Source organism: Bos grunniens, chromosome 5 (assembly GCF_055505025.1).
Source record: "Bos grunniens cultivar Pamir isolate PY7600 chromosome 5, Bosgru_T2T1.0, whole genome shotgun sequence".
NCBI classification, from domain to species: domain Eukaryota; kingdom Metazoa; phylum Chordata; class Mammalia; order Artiodactyla; family Bovidae; genus Bos; species Bos grunniens.
Genome location: NC_141169.1, coordinates 66,238,103 through 66,258,482, shown reverse-complemented (window position 1 = coordinate 66,258,482; position 20,380 = coordinate 66,238,103). Strand labels below are relative to the sequence as shown.

Below are 20,380 nucleotides of genomic sequence, written 5' to 3'. Positions count from 1 at the left end.
CTAGTCCTGTTACCAAAAGAGATAACTTAAGGATCACTGAGGGAAAGGTACCAAATAAACCAGGCAAGAAAATATACTGGGAAAAATGAGAACATCTGAAGTAAAAACTATTTGATAGTTTTGCCTTATAATTCTTAACAGACTTATAGTGACATTTGTTCTTTATTGTTCACAGTACTGTGAGGTTTAGAACCACTCCAAATTAGTTTTCTTTTAATATTTAATCTACACTTAGGAGTTAAAAAACATCATCCTTTAGGAAAGAAACCTTCACTCTTAGACACAAGAAAGCATACAGAAGATAGTAAAAAATAACACAAATATGCCTTATTTGTTTGCTGTTGCCTTGATACCTAGCTAGTTTTCTTTCTTAAACTCTGGCAGAAAGGGAGGACAGAAAAGAAGAAGGAAGCATTCAGGAGAGAAGATAGGTATTTTAACATGTAGAAGAGGATGCAGAATTACCCTGCTCTGAATAGGTGCTGTTCAGTTCCCGGAACAAAGGCGCTATGATCACTGGGAGGTACGGCTTCACCTTGTCTATTCCAAGGTCCATTGCTATGGCTCCGAGAAATTTAAAGATGCATGTTCTCTGAAAGTACAGATCATTTTTCGTTTGTACTTGTAGCTACAGAGTTAACTTAGAAAACAAGGTCTATTTAGGGGCAGATATTATGCTACAGTTGTGGGTTCAAAAGGTTCTAGGGACTTGGGAGGATAGCTAGTATCATTAAAAAAAAAAAAAAAGACTGCTTTTCAGCCATTTTGCATATGCACACCTTTAAGGGATTTCTAGGTGAATAGGCAGCTTCCACTTTTGCGATCCGGGACAATTTCTGGATCAGCCAGAGCAGTGTGGCTGGCCTGCTGTGCTCTTCTTTCTCATCTGCACACGCCTTGTGTTCTTCCACACCCTCTCCGGCCATGCCATCACCTAAAACTTCCTGTTCTTCCGTGTCTTCTTTTATGTCCCCAGAATCAGGTTCCAGTAAATATAAGACTTTGGCTACAAACAACAAATTCTTAACAACCTTAAAAAAAAGGGGTGTGGGGAGGTGGGGAGAGGGGAAAGGTAAGAATTAGATTCTGATTTTGCAATAAATATGGCTTGGTAAAGCAGAAGCTAAAACAGGTATCCTATAATTAGACAATAAAAAACTGGTATTCCAATATTCATGAGCAGTCCCTTTTTGTAAAAATTCAGTTTACCCAACAGTGTGTCCAAATCTATTTCCATGTAACTTTTATCCATTTGGCCTGCTTCTGTTCTTTAAGGTCCCACTGAGTAATTTCATTCTTGACCATCCATTGATATTTTTCAAGAGAGCTTTCATCCTCATTGCATTAAATTCCTTCAGCTAGTCCTCATAGAAATAACAATTTTCATTTTTTGAGCACTGACTAGTTGCTTTGTATACATTCCAATTCACCTTTAAAATATCCCTATCAGGTACTACTGGGCTTCCTGGGTGGCATTAGAATAAGCCTGCCGATGCGGAGATGCAAGAGACATGGGTTTTATCCCTGGGTCAGGAAGATCCCCTGGAGTAGGAGATACAACCCACTCTAGTATTCTTGCCTGGAGAATCTATGGGCAGAAGAACTTAGCAGGTTTCAGTCCATGGGGTTGTGAAAAGTCAGACACAACTGAGCACATCAAGTACTATTATCAGCAGAGAAAACCAAGGCAGGCTCAGAATTGTTGAATCTCACCCAAAGTGGTAAACCAGAAGTCAAGGTCTTTAGAATTCAAGCCCAAGTTCTTATATACTGAGCCTCTTCTTTCCCACGTATCCCATTAAATTAAACTGCCCAGGGGTGGTTTTTTCAGTCTTCTAATAATGGACCCATTTATTAAATCCTAATCTTGGGACATCTATGAAATCTCTGCTGTGGGTATTTCACACCTATTGTGTGAAGGAGGAAATCAAGTTGGTTTTGCACACACCTTCATCATCCTGGCTACTCCAAGGCTACTGTGTGCCTAAGGTTCCCCCAAATGTGGTACTCAGAGTACTACACGCTGTCCAAGGCCAGCCTGGCCATCAAGAGTTAATGCCAAGAGTATCACTTCCTTCTAGAAGCTGGGCCTTTGTGAGGACAGTACCAGATTTGGAGGCCTTTCCCCCCTTAACAGCCACTTCACATTGTTAACTCCAAGATTAAGGTGAACTAAAATCCATAGTTTCATTCATCCTGGGTCAGTATAGTCAATCTTCCTACCTGTCCTGAGTATGTACGGTTTATCAGCCTCTACTAAAATATATTGTGTGAGACCCCACCCACTGTCCACCCTGGCATGACTGCTTTGGCCTCACTGTGCCATCCATTCCCCCTGCATTGGGAGCATAGTCTTAACCACTGACCACCAGCAAAGCCCCCAAATGTACCATTTTTACTGGTAATTTTAAACAGAGCCAGGAGTAATCCCAGTATGCACTCCAGAGTCGATTAGATATGTGTGCCTAATTGATCATGTATATAAATGTTTGTTTATATTTCATTTAATTCCCCAAGACTTAACTAGGAAAAACAAAAACCAAATGTGAGCTTGCTCCTATACTGTTGGTAGCATAGGTCCCTTATATTTAACTGGAAGGATTGTAATACCTGCTCTCCTAGAGACTGGTCCAAGAATTTGGAGTGCAACTGATGGCAAGAGGCTAGGGAGATACTTTTCATCTGTGAAAAGAAAATGGATATTAGCAGACACAACACAGGGTATTCCTGATTGTTTTCAAAAACTTCAAGTAACTATAATAATGCAACTAAGGTAGTAGATTTTTCTCTGAATGAGCACCTGCATAGATCTGGAGAAGGAAGGTTCATGAGCAGAAATTAAATGTTCCCTTCTATCTGTCATAAGCGTTTTAACTGAAGGACACGGGGAGATATAAATCATAATCTTTAGATTACCGGTAGACAACTTTACAACCTTCAAATACTTTCCCTCCCTCTTTTCTTTTCTTCCATCCTCCACTCTATCTCCCCAGAGAAAAATCCGCTACCTTAGTTACACTATTATAGTTACCTGAAATGTACCAACGGAACATTTCATGCAAAGATGGGCACAATAAAGGACAGAAACGGTATGGACCTAACAGAAGCAGAAGATATTAAGAAGTGGCAATACACAAAAGAACTGTACAAAAAATACCTTCACGACCCACATAATCATGATGGTGTGATCACTCACCTAAAGCCAGACATCCTGGAATGCAAAGTCAAGTGGGCTTTAGAAAGCATCACTATGAACAAAGCTAGTGGAGGTGATGGAACTCCAGTTGAGCTATTTCAAATCCTAAAAGATGATGCTGTTAAAGTGCTGCACTCAACGTGCCAGCAAATTTGGAAAACTCAGCAGTAGCCACGGGACTGGAAAAGGGCAGTTTTCATTCCAATCCCAAAGAAAGGCAATGCCAAAGAATGCTCAAACTACTGCACAATTGTACTCATCTCACATGCTAGCAAAGTAATGCTCAAAATTCTCCAAGCCAGACTTCAACAATACGTGAACCATGAACTTCCAGATGTTCAAGCTGGTCTTAGAAAAGGCAGAGGAACCAGAGATCAAATAACCAACATCTGTTGATCATAGAAAAAGCAACAGAATTCCAGAACATCTATTTCTGCTTTATTGACTATGCCAAAGCCTTTGACTGTGTGGATCACAACACTGTGGAAAATTCAAGAGATGGGAATACCAGACCACCTGACCTCTTGAGAAATCTGTACGCAGGTCAAGAAGCAACAGTTAGAACTAGACATGGAACAACAGACTGGTTCCAAATACGTCAAGGCTGTATATTGTCACCCTGCTTATTTAATTGATATAGAGAGTACATCATGCGAAATGCTGGGCTGGATGAAGCACAAGCTGCAATCAACATTGCTGGGAGAAATCTCAGTAACTTCAGATATTCAGATGACACCACCTTTATGGCAGAAAGCGAAGAACTAAAGAGCCTCTTGATGAAAGTGAAAGAGGAGAGTGAAAAGCTGGCTTAAAACTCAACATTCAGAAAACTAAGATCATGGCATCCAGTCCTATCACTTCATGGCAAATAGATGGGCAAACAGTGGAAACAGTGGCAGACTTTATTTTTTGGGGCTCCAATATCACTGCAGATGGTGACTGCAGCCATGAAATTAAAAGACACTTGCTCCTTGGAAGAAAAACTATGACCAACCTAGACAGCATATTAAAAAGCAGAGACATTACTTTGCCAAAAAAGGTCCATCTAGTCAAAGCTATGGTTTTTCCAGTAGTCACATATGGATGTGAGACTTGGACTATAAAGAAAGCCGAGTGCCGAAGAATTGATGCTTTTGAACTGTGGTGTTGGAAAAGACTCTTGAGAGTCCCTCGGACTGTAAGAAGATCCAACCAGTCCGTCCTAAAGAAAATCGGTTGGTCCTGAATATTCATTGGAAGGACTCATGTTGAAGCTGAAACTCCAGTACTTTGGCCACCTGATGCGAAGAACTGACTCATTTGAAAAGACCCTGACGCTGGGAAAGATTGAAGGTGGGAGGAGAAGGGGATGACAGAGGATGAGATGGTTGGATGGCATCACCGACTCAATGGACATGAGTTTGAATAAACTCTGGGAGTTGGTGATAGACAGGGAGGCCTGGTGTGCTGCAGTCCATGGGGTCACAAAGAGTTGGACACGACCGAGCGACTGAACTGAACTGATCCTCCACTCATTCAATATTTATGGCATTCCCACTGTAAGCCAGGTGTGCTAGGCCCTAAGATATGGGAGACAGATATAACATGGTCCCTGCCTAACATTTTCATGAACGTGATGATCTCACTGAGGCATCAACAAGGTTATGAAGGAGGCATGACAGACAGTATCTTCCTTTCTAGCACTGATAAAGAACTTAAATATGTAATGGAGGATACATGTGCTAAACAAGCAAATAAAAAATCTGATCAGGGTCTAAAATTTTTCTTCGAAAAACCTTGGCCTTGAGGGTGACCCCTCTCTAGTTACTAATACTCGTGTGGATCCACATGTACATCAAATTGTTGACTGGAAGAGTTCCTCCCAAGGGCCAACCCCAAGATAGTAACATGAACCAGAATGAATACCTCACGAAGATGAGGGAAGGAAAAGGTGTTAGAAAAATCTTACCTTTTGCTCAAGGTCACTTGTTAGGAAGCGGATTGCGACAGATTCCGAGACTTTCTTTTTAGTTTTTTTGACATGCCATTTTCTAATAAGTTCCTCAGGTTGGCAAGAGGCAAAGAGCAATCCAAAAATCTGGGCTGCTGTGAGCCACACCCAGCTGTGCGGATATCTCAAGTGGGAGTGCACGTGACCTGAGGGAGCCAAAACACATTCTCAGACATCTCAAGGCTTTCCTGACTCTATGGTGGTGAGCACGACTAATTAGGCATTTCTTGAGTATCTATTATGTGCTTGAATTTAGGAACCAAAGATGAACAAAATAGTCCCTGCCTTCTCAGAAGTGAGGTAGAGACTGAAATAACTAGAGAACCAACTCCTACCATGAGAAATGACATGAGAAAGAGATCTGAGTAAGCCTAAAAGCAGGCCAGTTTCATAAGAACTTAGCTTCAGATTCAAGGAGGTAAGGTAGCATTAACAACTGCAATTTCAAATTAAAATTAATGTAAATATATATATGAGAACACTCGTTTCTCCTAACTGTTGAAATCAGTGGCACCAGGTAGCTGACTGGAAAGGTATCATTTAATAAGGCATTCTGTGTGCCAGCCATAGGCTAAGTGTATTACACATATTAGCTCATTTAGACCTCACAACAGTTCTGTGAGGTTGGAATTGTCATTCCCAGTTTATAGTTCCAAAGGGGGCTAAGTAATGTGCCAAGCTGTAACAGGCAGAACCAAGCCTGGACCCAAGCTCAATCTGGCCCCAAAGCTCATGTCCTTAAGTATGACCTCTTAAAGGATCTTCATTATGCGCCCTCAAAGCTCATACTCTTATGCTATTCTCAGAGCAACTCTCCATATACCACACTTGGGAAGTGCAATAGAAAAGCCTTGTGTTGGGGAACAGGACTAAAATTTTGAACAATCCGTGTCATATCTTAGTTTTAGTCTATGCTATATTTCACGAAGATGGTTTTACTTTTTTTTTATATGAACCTTTGTAATATCTCAATGGAGCCATACCAGAGTAGGCTATACAGTAACTTAGTAACTGGATGATTTTTCTCATAAAATCATGAGTTCTCTTGAAACAAATGGTTATTTAAAGCATTCATTGCAGTGTCTATTTCCTAGTATTTAGTTTTGATTAATCAAAGCGAAAATGTTAAATTAATAATTCTAGGATCTTATTTTTTATTTAAAGAGTGTTACATAACTTAAATATTTCCATAGCAATGAAATGATTTAGTAAATTATGGCACATTTACACACAATGGATTATTTATAGCCAATTAGAAGGATATCTACTAAATATGTTATATATAATATGCTTGCTGCTGCTAAGTCGCTTCAGTGGTGTCCGACTCTGTGCGACCCCATAGACGGCAGCCCACCAGGCTCCTCTGTCCCTGGGATTCTCCAGGCAAGAACACTGGCACTGGAGTGGGTTGCCATTTCCTTCTCCAATGCGTGAAAGTGAAAAGTGAAAGTGAAGTCGCTCAGTCTTGTCCGACTCCTAGCGACCCCATGGACTGCAGCCTACCAGGCTCCTCCGTCCATGGGATCTTCCAGGCAAGAGTACTGGAGTGGGGTGCCATTGCCTTCTCTGAATAATAATATGCTTACTTATATATAAACAGGATATAAAAGTTTATATGGAATCAGGCAACCTCAAAAAAACCCTATGGCTATTTGACAAAAGTAAGACTGGATGGAAATGTGTAACAAATAAGTAGCAAGGAGGACTTCGGGAAACTTCTTCCTTTCTTTTACTCTTCCATAATTAACATAATTGGGCTTCCTTGGTGGCCCAGTGGTAAGGAATCTACTTGTGATGCAGGAGACACAGGTTTGATCCCTGAGTCAGGAAGATCCCCTGGAGAAGGAAATGGCAACCCACTCCAGTGTTCTTGCCTGGGAAATCTCATAGATAGAGTAGCAGCTTGGAGGGCTACAGTCCATGGGGTCACAAGAGTCAGACAATACTTAGCAACTAAACAATAATTAACATAATTAATTTTTTTATTTATAAATGATATATATTATTTATGAGATTATATAATTTGCTTTTCCTCCCAGAAAAACATACTTTCACTGTAATCAATCTGAAAGACCTATTAAATCTTTTTCTTATGAACCTTCCCCCTGATACTATATATTCCATTTATTTTTAAAGAAAAAGGAAATACTCACTCCAGATTTTACTCAGAGTTTCAGAGGGCTTGGTAAACTGAATGATATTACATTCCTTGATGAGTTTACTTATCAGTATAAGAAAACTGAACAGAAGGCGATCTGCAGCTTTTTCTTCAGTCTCTTCCATGATCTAAAAGTAGGAAGAATGTTAAATTAATTAAGACAATAATTTCAAAGTATTCTATGGACATTTTTACTCCAGGATGTACATCTGTAGCAGGGTTTCTCAACCACAATATTGCTGACATTTTGGTCAGGTAATTCTTTGCTTTGGGGGACTGTGCTGTGCATTAGAGGATGTTTAGCAACACTCCTGGCATCCACCCATTAGACAACAGTAACACTCTTCTATCCTCCAGTTGTGACAACCAAAACTGTCTCCAAACATTGCTAAATGTCCCCTAGGGGCTTATGAAATTTTGATCATATACTATGGAAGATAACTTACTTTAATCTTCATTTCAAAAAAGAAGAACTGCACTGAGTTCTTACTTTTATTAATAAAAAATTTTTTGACACAAATATGTAACCTGTTAGCTACACTATCTCAAGTAAAACTACAAAAATAAGCCAATACTTTTACTCCCTAACATATAACTTACATCTGTAAAGTTTTCAGGATCAATCTCCTTTTCAATCACAGGAAGAACAATTCCAAGTCTTCTCTCAAAATTGACTCCTTCACTCTCCGCAAAAAAGCCACAGATCAGGGCAGCTAGTTGTCGATTTAAGTGCTACAGAAAATAAAACCATCACAAGACAATAAACTTGGGAGGCTGTTTCCAAAACTGAAATGAAGGTGGTTATGACTGCCCTCAGTAGTTCTTTATGATACCAGAAGTCAACAGAATGTGGATTTTTGGTAGCTAATATGAAAAATACAAAGAAATCTTCATCTCCCTAGAACAAAATTTTTAAAAAGTGGTATTCATGATTATCCACTGAATAACTTTTCTCATTTTTTTATTAAAAAAAAAAAAAAAAAGCATTCCAGGCCCCCTGCCCAAAATCCCATTCTGATTTTAAAGCCAGTGTTACGTTATGATGTGGTGTTTGTATTCTACAAAGATGGGCCAGTGATGATGGGGCTAGATTTAGCAAGTTGATACAATTATTGGCAAAATACATTCTATAAATTGTATAAGCAGATATTCATCAATGGGGATGAATTGGAAACAAAGATATCAATGGAGATTGGTTAAGTAAATTGTAATACATTCATGTAGTGGAGTAACTGGGCAACACTGACCTTGTTGTGGGAATACAGGTGATTTTTATGTTATTCTCTATTTGTTGTTACTCTCTGTAACTTCTTATATTTTCTAAAAGTTTCCTATAAGCATATATTATTACCATAATCAAATAAAAACAATAAAGCTACTTGGGAAAAACTAATTCAACAAAGTATAATATGTATTCTTAAAGTATAAACACCAAAAACTCAGTATTTTCTTTGCAGTATGACTATTAGCAACCCTGACCTTCTTTGCCCCAAACCAGGTGGTAACCATATCGAAGAGCCAATCTTTTTTCTCAAGGCTGATTTTACTGAGTAAGGATTTGATTGCCATGGATGCCATCTTCTTACACGTGGCAGAGTCATCGTTCACCATCATTAGACAAAGAGGAATAAAGAACATTCCACAGTTCTCATGGAGCAGTCCCTAAAAGAAAACAGATACTTCTGAGCACACCGAGACCAGAATTCTCACATATGTCCTACCAAAGGAGGACCAGGGGCTCCCAGGAGCCACAGTTAACAGTCTGTCTCTGTGATTCACAGTACCTGAGGGAACGTGTCAAAGAGATAAGCAATCATTTCCAAGGCGGACTCTCTCCCGGTCTCATGTTCATAACTAGGGTAAGAACATCCGAATGACTTGTTAGTAACTTTAAAATTGACCAGTAATTATTTTTAAGAATTTAAAATATTGCCTCAAGGTACCAGTCTATTTCTTAAAAAGTGGGAAAAAACTCCATTTTCCTAACTTTAATACAGGTACTTATCAGGCTACTTTGCAGTTTAAAATATAACTGTTAGATTTTTACTGTTCTCCTAAGCAGACTTTAGGGACAACTGATGATCAGACTGAACTGAAAAGCAGCTTACAGAACTGCTCTATGAAGCCAGGTACAGTGGTTGGCAGTCAAGCCAGTGGTTCATAGGATAGCACCCCGGGAAAATGTGCCTTTATGTTTTGACTTTGCTCTTTTCCAGACAGCCCACACATTGAAAGGAGAACGAACCTACCTGCCCCCACCCCTGCCTTGTATGGTTTATGACTTCAACTTACGTCAGTTGAGCAAGCATGAATTCCAAGTTTGGTCGCAATTTGTCACCCAGAGGATAGTCAAGAATGTATTTCAGAAAAACCTAGAAACAGAAATCACACAAGAGATTATTGGAGCCTGTCTCTCTAGGATTCCTTTTTCCTGACCTGCTTTCTGGGACACACTGGTAGGCTACAAATAGTAGGGTGATCAGTTAGGTGAAGTCCACCTCCTGAGTCAATAACTGTGCCTCTCCCCTCTCCTCCCACTTCACTTCCTCAGGTCCTGCCTGGTGAAGAGTCAAGTCCTGGCCCACCATGAGCCTGGATGTTTAGAGCTCCAAACCTCAGGTCACACCCTGGAAGCTCATCACTCTGAAAAGAGGCTTTGGTGAACTGAGTATGGACTGTGGTTCAACCCCATATTTCTCCTGAAATAAAAATACCAATAATAGTGATAGTAATAATAACCACTGCATTTACTGAATATCTTCTGTGTGTCAAGCACGGGATGAAGTGTTGCTCAGTTGGTTTTCATACTCCCTTACGAAGTAGACATGATCCCTTTTACAGATGAAGAGAACAGGCACAGAAGCTAAGTAACTTGCTCAGGTGATAGTAGCAGAATTCCATGCCTAGTGTATCTACATCCAAAGGCTCTCCTTTCAGAGCCTTCAAACTGCTGTATTAGCTTCCTTTATTAATAAGCTGTGAGAACTAAGCACATCATTAACCTTTCCAAAGCCTGTTTTTCCGTCAACCATAAAACGGTGGTACTGTTTCCTTTGAAGGGAAGTTACAAATAGAAGCCGTGTATGTAAAGTGCTGGGTGTGCAGCTAGTGCTTAATAAACAGCACCTGGCCCTCCTGCTTCCTAAATAAGTTAACTTTCTGTGAAGACAAGCCTCAGCAGCCCAGCCCTCCTTTAACTCCTGAGTTCATATTTGCAATTCAGAACCTTCTATTTCCTGGGTTGATATGCGGTCATATTATCAGGACAGTTTATGAAAATAAACCTGCTAATGTCATTCCTCTGCCTACTGATTTCAATGACTTTTTGTTATTCTTAGAACAAAGCCATAAATCTTTAACAAGACTACAAGGTCTTGCCATATCTGGCAGCTTCGACAAGCTAAGCTCGTACCCACCTCAAGGCTTATCTTCCAGCCTGCAAGGCTAAGCCTTATTCTTTCTTCAAATTCTGCTTACATGCCAATCCTCAGGAAACCTTTCCCTCACTGTCCCACTAGGGTGGTCTTCCACTGTGTCATATGTTCTTCCATATTTTGCAGATTTTAAGAAGTACAGTTTTCCACATTTTAACATATCGACTGAAACTGAGATACCTTACAATGAATAGCAACATACCACTATGTCAAAGTTTTTTTCTTTCTCTGAGGTATATAAGTAATGCTGTGTCTTTAAGTGATGAAATAGAAATATGACAGTATTGTTTTCCTCATGGTACTTAGGATAATTATAATTAAATAACCATTCATGGGATTTCTTTTTTTTTTTTTTTTTATTCGTGGGATTTCTGCTTTGTGTGTGTCTGCTATATAGGACAGATAGGGACTCTGACTGGACCACCATATGGAAATCTTTCTTGCAGGTTACCATGCTGCAGAGGAAAATGTATTTCTTCATCCACCTGAAATATGCCACGTAAGGGCTATACTCAAAATGCTCCTTATACTGAAAAATGGCCCTGTACTTGGTATGTGAATGGGCTCCTGAGTCTCAGAATCAAGCAACAGCATGACACAGTTTTCAGAATTCAAGCAGTGTTGACATCTCTCTACCTAAAAACCAAACAGAGAAGGCAGGGCCCAACCATGGGAAAAAACTTCTCTTCACAAACCTGTCTGCACTGGACTCTGGCAGGTTCGCTTTGTGCAGAGATTGCCAGCTTGGATACTTTCTGCATGACATCATCGATTTCTGGGACCAACAACTTTCTTGATAAAATGGCCTAAAACACAAACGAGAAGACATACTCATTTCATGTTTTACTGCAATGGCCTCTTGTTTACTAAGCTGACCTGATGTTCAAGTAGCCTCAGGCAGTTTTCAAACATAATGAAAGTTATCTCCAAAAGAAAAAAAATATAAACTTAAAAAAAATGGTTATAATGGTCAATTTTATGAAATGTATAAGTAAAGTACCTGCCTTTGTACAGAATTCCCCGAAGTTTAATATAGAGCTCACATTCAAACATTTTGGTAAGTAGATATGTTAGCTTATAATTAATCAACCAAAAAATAATAATCTTTTTAAGAACTATCTACAGCTAGTCAGAGCACTATGTTCCATATAATTCTAAATATCTGACGTGAGGCTCGTACACTGCACAACCCAACAATCTGGTGATGCCATACCTTCAGAAGACCAAATGCAGTGGCTTGTCTTGTAGTATCATAGATGTCCTCCTCAGCATATGCTAGAAGAACCTGAAGCTGCTTTTGAGTTATCTGGTACGACTTCACTTTCTTCACAAGTATGGTCACACACTGCAGGTCAACAACAGTGGGTTAACAGAGCATCTCATAGACCAGGATCCAGGGGAATGATAAGGACTCAATACAACAGCAATGTTTTTTCACACAGTATACTAACACTCTGGCCTTACCAAATTAATCTGGAAGAAATTTTGACCAAGACCATTAAGGATGATGAGGAAAATTCACTATGTTGCTAGTCCTGGTCCTGGCTTTTTCTAAGTGCAAGTGAAAACACCTCACCTTGAAACAGTTTACCACCAGGTGGAAGTTCTGGCCCCTGGCAGCCCCGAGTTTTGCATAGTCCTTCAGCAAAATAAAAAGATGTTTTGTCAGCTGCTCTGCTTTTGTTTCTATAGATGGCAGGGGGAACCTCAAGATCCAGATCAGGCATTGCAAAGCACCTGTGATCACCTGAAAAACAAAAAAGAGAAAAAGCCAATCAACTGATGAAGTGACCAAACTCAAGAATCCAGCACCCGAGGCTGTGTAGACTCTGGGCAATCAAGTTGAAGGAATGAAGTGCTCTGCCATTCTACTCAGGAAGCACTATGCCCGAAGTGTAAGAATAAGATAAGGAAGTTTCCTCTTTCCTGACACGATGGAAGGTACAGCCCAAGCAAGTGAGAAAAGGTGCTCACTTACCACATTCTTAACCTACTATGTGTAAATGATTAGATGGGCTGGCTAATTTTAGCATTTCTTTTTTTTTTTTCCCTGAAAATCACATTATAAACGCCTTTCCAATTTTCTAGAATGGTTCTTTCATGTAATCCATTCTTATTGAGCTTATATTATGTCACAAGACACTCTACAGAGTGTTAGAAATACGACAATAAAAAGGATGCCATTCTGCCATTTAAAGAGTAGATAGCTGACTCAGAAATTAAGCATGAGAACTATGACCTATAATTTGATATAGTTATGTGGAGTGCCAAAGATATGAGAAATGTGCTGGGATCAAGTGACTACAAAAGGATCCCTGAGCCTTCGAGATTATCTAGATCAGCTGGTTCACTTGGCTCAGCACTAGCCAATAGATGCCTACACTCTGATTGCTGGAATGGCCTTATTGGTCTGGATCAGATGAAGACAGAGGAAAGAGCCTGCTGCTGCTGCTGCTAAGTCGCTTTAGTCGTGTCCGACTCTGTGCGACCCCAGAGACGGCAGCCCACCAGGCTCCCCCGTCCCTGGGATTCTCCAGGCATGAACACTGGAGTGGGCTGCCATTTCCCTCTCCAATGCATGAAAGTGAAAAGTGAAAGTGAAGTCGCTCAATCGTGTCTGACTCCTAGCGACCCCATGGACTGCAGCCTACCAGGCTCCTCCGTCCATGGGATTTTCCAGGCAAGAGTACTGGAGTGGGGTGCCATTGCCTTCTCCAAGGAAAGAGCTTAGGAGTCAGAAAAACCAGGGCTTCAATCCCAGTTCTGCAGCTTATTACCTGTTTGACTGCAGAGATGTTCCTTTACCTCTTGGCACCTTGACTGTAAAACAGGCCATCTGACAAGGTTGGCAAGGTGTGGGCTTTGGAGTCTGACAGACTGGGGCTCATATCCTAGATCTGTCATAGGCGATGAGTCACTTAGCTAATGGCCTGGATTTCTCATCTTTGAAGTAGAAGCATAAATAATATATGCTTCATGGGCTGTTATGAGGAATCATGGCAGTGAGCAGCAGTGACAAGGAGAAGATGATCACTGCCACGGGGACAGCACCACTTACCCTCACGAAGTTGTGAGGATCAAATGAAACAACTAATGTACCTAGAAGGGCTTTTTTTTTGGCTTCACTGAGTGGCATGCAGACCTTCCCAACCAGGGATTGAACCTGTGATCCTTGCATTGGAAGCACAGGGTCTTAACCACTGAACCACCAGGGAAGTGCCTTAGAAGGGCTTTTATAATTATTAAGGGCTCTCCATTATTATTAAACTGCTGTTAAGGGAGCAATTTAATGCAGGGAACAGAGGTGGTTCATGTTGTTATAAATGTCTTTAAAAACTCAATCACCCTGTGAAGCACAAGCCTAGAAACAAGTTTTAGGTATTCTGCACAACACAGGTCCTGTGAAGCAACAGATGCTCACCTTCACGTCCATGGAACCCAGGCAGTCTATGAGGAGAGACACAAAAGGATCCAACATTTCCAGGACATGTTCACTTGAAGACTTGACCTTGGAGGTCTTCAGACTAAGGTGCAACAGCTAGAAGTTTTAAAAAGATACATCCTAAGAATGAGGTTAGGCATAAGAATAAGATTAGAATAAGGGCATAAGAATGAGGTTAAGGTGAAATGATTTTAAAAGACTAATGTGAAAAGTTAAGATGCTTCTATTTGAAATCATAAAAAGTGCAAAGAAAAGGGAACCACCTGGGAGAGTCTCAGTAAATGGAGAAGGTAGGAGCTCACCATGCAGCTGAGATTCGAAGTTCATTTACCAAGTGGTTATTGCCCAGCATCTACTTTGATTCTGTGCACTGGCCCAGCATGAAGGATGTGGCAATAAACCAAGATGGGCAGGGTCCTTGCCCTGATGGATCTTGGCCAGGAAGACAGACTCTAGGGAATAATTCACTATAAAAGGAGGGTGCTTTGAGAGTTCTGTGGGGACCTGGGCAGAGGGAGGATAGATGGTGAGGTACTGGGGTGGGAAAAGTGTAGTGACTCTAGAGAACTGAAGGGAAGCCCTGCACCCAGCATGAGGCTGTGGCCCAAATGAAAGACAGGGCTCTCTCCTGGGAAAATGGGAGCCAATGAAGGATGAAAAAAATATATACAATAAAATGATCAAACTTGTGTTTTCAAAACCTCACCATCTTTTAAAAAAATTTAAGAGTAGTTCAGAGGTACAAACTCATAGGCAAAGCAACAGTGAAAGCACTGTAAATATTAGGTCAGAATCACTAATTCTGAGAAAGTTCTACCATCAAAATAAGTAATAAATAGTAAATGGACCAATGCACCTTAAAACGAATTCCGTAATTTATGGTTAAAAGCGTTTCCAGTGGAAATGAGCAGTACTGGAAACTCAGCAGAGGATTAAAAGGCACAGAATCACTGTGGGCCGCAAGTCTTACTTACGGTTAATTCTTACCCGAAGTCCAGACTCAATAAATATGTGCATGTTGGTTTTCTTGCTCACGACAGCTTTCTGTCCGCCTCGAACTGGAGTTGGGGGGAGCAGAAGACAGCTCTGGGGTGGCAGGCGTGGATCTGGTGCGGGGGTTGCTGGATTTCTGTCAGTCAAATGGAATGAAAACCAGTGGAAACAAACACATTGAGATGCTGCATCCCCAGAAGCCACTGTGTCTCTTTCTGGTGAGGAGCATCCAGCACCAAATAACTGCTCTTGGCTGTGGGGTTTTTCTCCCTTAACCATGAGACACAGAAGGGATGATCAGGTTGCTAATCAAAGTTTCTAAAGCCCCAGAAGCAGAGGTCAGAGGGGTGAACGCACATCTAAGTTAAAATGAACAGCAAGAGGACGCTCCCTTTGATTTCTGAAAACAAATGCCAAGGAGTCTTTCTTAGAACACCCCAGAAGCAAAATCCAAAAGAAGTTCACAAATAGGTATTTAAAAATCTCTGGAGGTCTAAGACTCTGTTTGGTCAGAACAAGAAGTATATATTTAAAATCTACCCTAACTTGGATTGAATAAATATCTAAAAAGTGGTGTCAGAGAAATGTTAAAATAATTGGTAACCCTCACAGCTACTTCATTCAGCAGAAAAATAATCTTGTGTTGACATGTATCACTTGGAAGGACCTCAGTCCAAACACAAAGTAGTGCCATCTCACACCTCAGATAAATATACTTTTTTTTTCTTTTACTAAAGCCAATTATTAAATGAACCCACTTAAGACACTGAGAACTGAATGGCTTATTTGAAGCAAGTACCTAAAGGATAGCTGTTTTTTGCAAACTTACTTTTCTTTCTGTGTTAACAGGGGGAGATTTTCGCTGACCAAACCATAACTAAGCAACAGAATGGATTCTGCTGTCATTTCCTGGTTTACAAGTAATCCTGATATGATTCGGCGTAAGGTTTCGTGAACTTTCCGGGCCAGTTTTAAACTTGTGGTATTCTGCAAGATCTAAAGGCAAACACAAATGCATGCTGAGGTGACAGAACTGCATTTTGATTTGTTATATATTTGTTTGATTTGTTTTATCTATTATTTTTAAAATGTTTTTTCCTAATTAAAAAACAAACATTCTTAATAAAATTTCAAATGTAAGTATAACATGAAATCAAATTTACCCATGACCTCAACCCCAGAAATAATCACTACCATTAGTGTATGCCTCTGGAGTTTTTGAGCCTCCTCTGTATTCCCTTTGTTGTTGAGGTCTGGGCACAGGATTGGAGATAGGATGTGACACTTGGAAGATGCCAGCCTTCCAAGTGCATTAAATGGGGTGATTTCAGACAAGCACATATACATCAACACAACACAGTCACTCCTCACAGGAAACCATGCTAATGAAGACATATGATGGCTAAGCCTCGGGGCTGGGATATTAGGTATTGGGCCAAATCAGAGGAACTTAATGGGAGCTTAGCACCATCACCCCAGGAAAACCCTCAGTGTGTCACAGCTAGTCCTCTGCACAGGACATGGTATTAGTAACTTTTATTACCTTGGAGGGACTTGATAATTTACATGGAAAGCATGTGTGCTTTGTCGATTCTTTCATCTTAAAAACATATCTAACATTCTTAGATTAGGCTCAGATAAGCTAAATGTATTTTAGGAACAATTAGGGAGTGAATCTAGCATCAAAGCACGTGGAATTAGTTAATTTACATCATTAGATAGGGTTTTTTGCTCTAGGTTTAGTATGTAAAACTGTAATAAAGTGAATTAATAATGCTTGTTGAATGTTCACCCCTGCAACAGGCACAGTGACCACTGTGAAGGCAGGTAAAGTACAGTCCCTGCCCAATAGGAGGCAGAATGAAAATGGAAAGAATGTGAGCTTTGAAATTACAGCTTCAGAAAGATCTGGCATGGAATCCTGGGTTTTCTACTTATTCATGTTTCTTTCTACCGTTTTGAGCCTGAATTTTCTCGTGTGTCAGATGGAAGTACTGTCAATCTCAGGGATGGCTGTGCAGATTAGAAGACATAATGAAGCACAGTGCTAAGAACACAGTGATATGTTCAACAAATGCAGTTCTCGTCCTCTTGGCAATCTGGGAGCAGCATCTCACTCCAAAGCCTATTCGCAGTTACTGATGGGACTCAGCTGTGTAATTCACCTATAATTCAATTTCTGTTGCCTTTCCTTCTGCATCTCATGGTTTACATCTGACTCCTGGATCAGAATGCCCATCTCAGGGCTGCCAGACACATAGTACTGGTGTTCTTAGTACTAAAGTGAATCATGATGCTCAAGGCTCTTTTCAAGAACTCAAGATACTGAAAGGTGGTGATTCCCTATATTACATTCAAGTCCTTACCTCTTTTAGTGGAAGGATAAGTTTTGTAACCTGATCTTTTCCTACAAACTTGCCCAAGATTTCATAAGAATCATAACTCTTGCTTCTTCGTGCCTCCATGACCTTGGAGAGGATCTGCTTTACTTCCTTCTCTTCAGCAACGGCACCAAACAACTCATGGTTAAAAATCTTTAAAAGAAAAAAGCTAAATGGTAATTATGTACACTCAAGCAAGATATGCCAACATAAGCAGTCTCTGCTTATGGTTAATTTCTATTAGACTTCACTTTTTTCAACGTAGCTTAGAGACCAATTACAGAAACACTTCAAGGTTTATACCAATGGAAAACAAAAGAATACTACATAGATTTACATATATAACTATGTAATACACAAACAGGGACTTTTTTTGATTATTACCAAAAAGTAGCTTAATTTCCCTTTAAGAAAGTCTCATGATATTTGAAATTTAATTATCAAAATTAATGCATTTAAAAATGTAGTATCTAAACTTTTAATGTATAAACAAAAGATTGTGTGCCAAACTTAGTGTCTTTCTAACCCACCCTCCAAATTACTGTATTATCCAATTTTAAAAGTTGAGTGTTATTAATTTTTCACTATTATATACACAGTTCTGGTGAATATACATTTGTACAAACCCCAGATCACACCTGATTATACCAACTCAGGACCTACAGTAGGGCACCCATCTCATGTCACTTGAATCTTAGCTTTTTAAACCTCTGCCATCCTAAGAGGTGAGACAGTACATTATTTTCATGTTTATGTTTTATATTAATATATGTTTGTTTGTAGGCTATTACTGTGTCTTATTTTATGATATAATTTGTGTTCTTTGAACTCTTAAAAAAACAAAATCCGAATTCCTTTCTCTGAATCTTACCTCAATCATTATATCCAAACAAGAGTCCAAACTCCCGACTTGTAGCTTGTTGGTAAGGCCTTGCAGCAACATATAGACAGTGAAAGTCAGCACATGGACCTGAAGTGAGGTGTATGAGAAGAGCACAGATGGTCAGGAACACCACAGTAGGAAGAACAAGATCAAGGAGGACTGCAAAGGGTACACTCTGATTATATATCTGTCAGCACTGCAGGAAGCTTTGCTAAACAACACATACTTATATCAGGGTCTACAGTCCTTTAGCCAAATGGTCACTTTGTATAAAAGATGCTCAGAAATACATCACATGCACAGGGTCTATCACTGTGACTAAATCAGGCCAATCATTTTTAAAGAACAGCATGCATACTAATTTGCTTCAGTCATGTCTGACTCTTTGTGACCCTATGGAGCCCACTGGGCTCCTCTGTCCATGGGATTCTCCAGGCAAGAATACTGGAGTGGGTTGCCAGGCCCTCCTCCAGGGGATCTTTCCGACCCAGGGACTGAACCCCAGTCTCTAATGTCTCCTGCATTGGCAGGAGGGTTCTTTACTATTAGCGCCACCTGGGAAGTCCATAAAGAACACACAAATCTTGAACTTTTAAAAACCAACCTCTGAATTAAGGAGCCTACATGAAGAAAACAAGTTTCTGCCCTAAACAGTGATCACACCTAGCATTCCTTAGAGCTTACTATGGGCTAGACACTGTATTACTTCTCACATATACTATATCATTTATTCCTCACTCAATCTATGGTGTAGGAGAAATAGCACCAGCGCTTTCACTTGAGGAAGCTGAGACACAAAAAGGTCAAGCAAGTTGCCCAAGGTTACAGGAACAGGAAGTGGTGAAGTCAGGATCTGAAAGCAGATGGTGCCAGAGTATACAACAGAGTATGTTCTCTACACTGCTTCCACTGCTGTAAGTTATCAAGGTAAACAGGTGATGACCATGTGCTACGAAAATACACTTGGCTGTCAATATACAGATTGGATTTTAAAGGAATAATTTCATATATATGCCTTTAAAGGTACTTATGATCTTAAAGTACCTTTATATATTTAAAGTGTTTGCTGAAGACATTGGATGCATGGAACCACTACTGGGGAAGAACACCAGAGTGCAAGTACCACCAAACTTCCAGTGAGTTTACCCCTGTTTTCTATATGGCTATCCCCCAGCCAACATGGAAATCATGCTAGGATTCAGAGAAGTCTATGAGAAGTCCTGTGGCTTTAGGAATAGGAGAGAAAACTCAAGAATGTTCCAAGAGAATAAGGAAATCTATTTTGTTTTTCTTTTCTCAATTTCCTACACTCCAAGGATCCTGTGCTGGTGGTGGCAGTGGCCTAGACACAGGGGCTGCTGCAGCCACAACTCTGCAGAGAGACCTTCCTTTCCTTCAGTGGGACTGCAGTTTGGAAGAGCACAAGAGCACAAGCTGCTCTTCTCCTCTCCAACTTGCCACTGCCTAGCCTCTGTGTGGTTACAGTTGTGGGAAGTGTGTGGCAAAGTAGGAGAAACAGTGCCAGCTTTGTAGCTGGAGATGTGAAACATGGAAAAATAAAGTGTTAACAAAGAATCAGAAGATATAAGGAACTAAGGAAACTTGAGAAGTGAAAAGAAAAATAACTGACATAAGAAAATTTACTGGATGGGTCCAACAGCAGGATGGAGATTAAAGAGGAAGGAGTCAGTGAACTTGAATATGAATCAACAGAAATTATGTAATCTAAACAGGAAGGAAGAAGACTGAAAAATAAACGTGAGCCGCGCATCAGGGATGGGTGCTGCTGCGGCCTAGTCGCTACAGTTGCGTCCAACTCTGCGTGAGCCCACGGAATGCAGCCTGCCGGCTCCTCTGTTCATGGAGATTCTCAGGCAAGAGTCCTGGAGTGGACTGCCATGCC

At 40.3% G+C, this 20,380-nt stretch overlaps 1 protein-coding gene and 1 long non-coding RNA gene across 3 annotated transcripts in view; one reads left to right on the top strand and one right to left on the bottom strand.

The window, feature by feature from the left end:
- Positions 1-20,380, bottom strand: part of UTP20 (UTP20 small subunit processome component) — an 86,270-nt gene that overhangs the window by 1,405 nt on the left and 64,485 nt on the right. For both annotated transcript variants that reach the window (XM_086400962.1, XM_086400963.1), the window contains 17 exons: positions 18,466-18,564; positions 17,580-17,747; positions 16,043-16,209; positions 15,208-15,349; positions 14,200-14,316; positions 12,355-12,525; positions 11,992-12,123; positions 11,474-11,584; positions 9,637-9,716; positions 9,129-9,198; positions 8,824-9,006; positions 7,945-8,076; positions 7,340-7,472; positions 5,145-5,332; positions 2,611-2,682; positions 780-1,031; positions 466-592 (listed from right to left, as the gene is read on the bottom strand). In XM_086400962.1, the coding sequence (XP_086257088.1) occupies positions 466-592; positions 780-1,031; positions 2,611-2,682; positions 5,145-5,332; positions 7,340-7,472; positions 7,945-8,076; positions 8,824-9,006; positions 9,129-9,198; positions 9,637-9,716; positions 11,474-11,584; positions 11,992-12,123; positions 12,355-12,525; positions 14,200-14,316; positions 15,208-15,349; positions 16,043-16,209; positions 17,580-17,747; positions 18,466-18,564 (2,344 nt within the window). The remainder of the gene's footprint in view (positions 1-465; positions 593-779; positions 1,032-2,610; positions 2,683-5,144; positions 5,333-7,339; positions 7,473-7,944; positions 8,077-8,823; positions 9,007-9,128; positions 9,199-9,636; positions 9,717-11,473; positions 11,585-11,991; positions 12,124-12,354; positions 12,526-14,199; positions 14,317-15,207; positions 15,350-16,042; positions 16,210-17,579; positions 17,748-18,465; positions 18,565-20,380) is intronic.
- LOC147372301 (uncharacterized) lies at positions 9,561-10,640 on the top strand. Its single transcript, XR_015163986.1, has 2 exons — positions 9,561-9,800; positions 9,896-10,640. It is a non-coding gene; the product is annotated as an uncharacterized LOC147372301 (long non-coding RNA).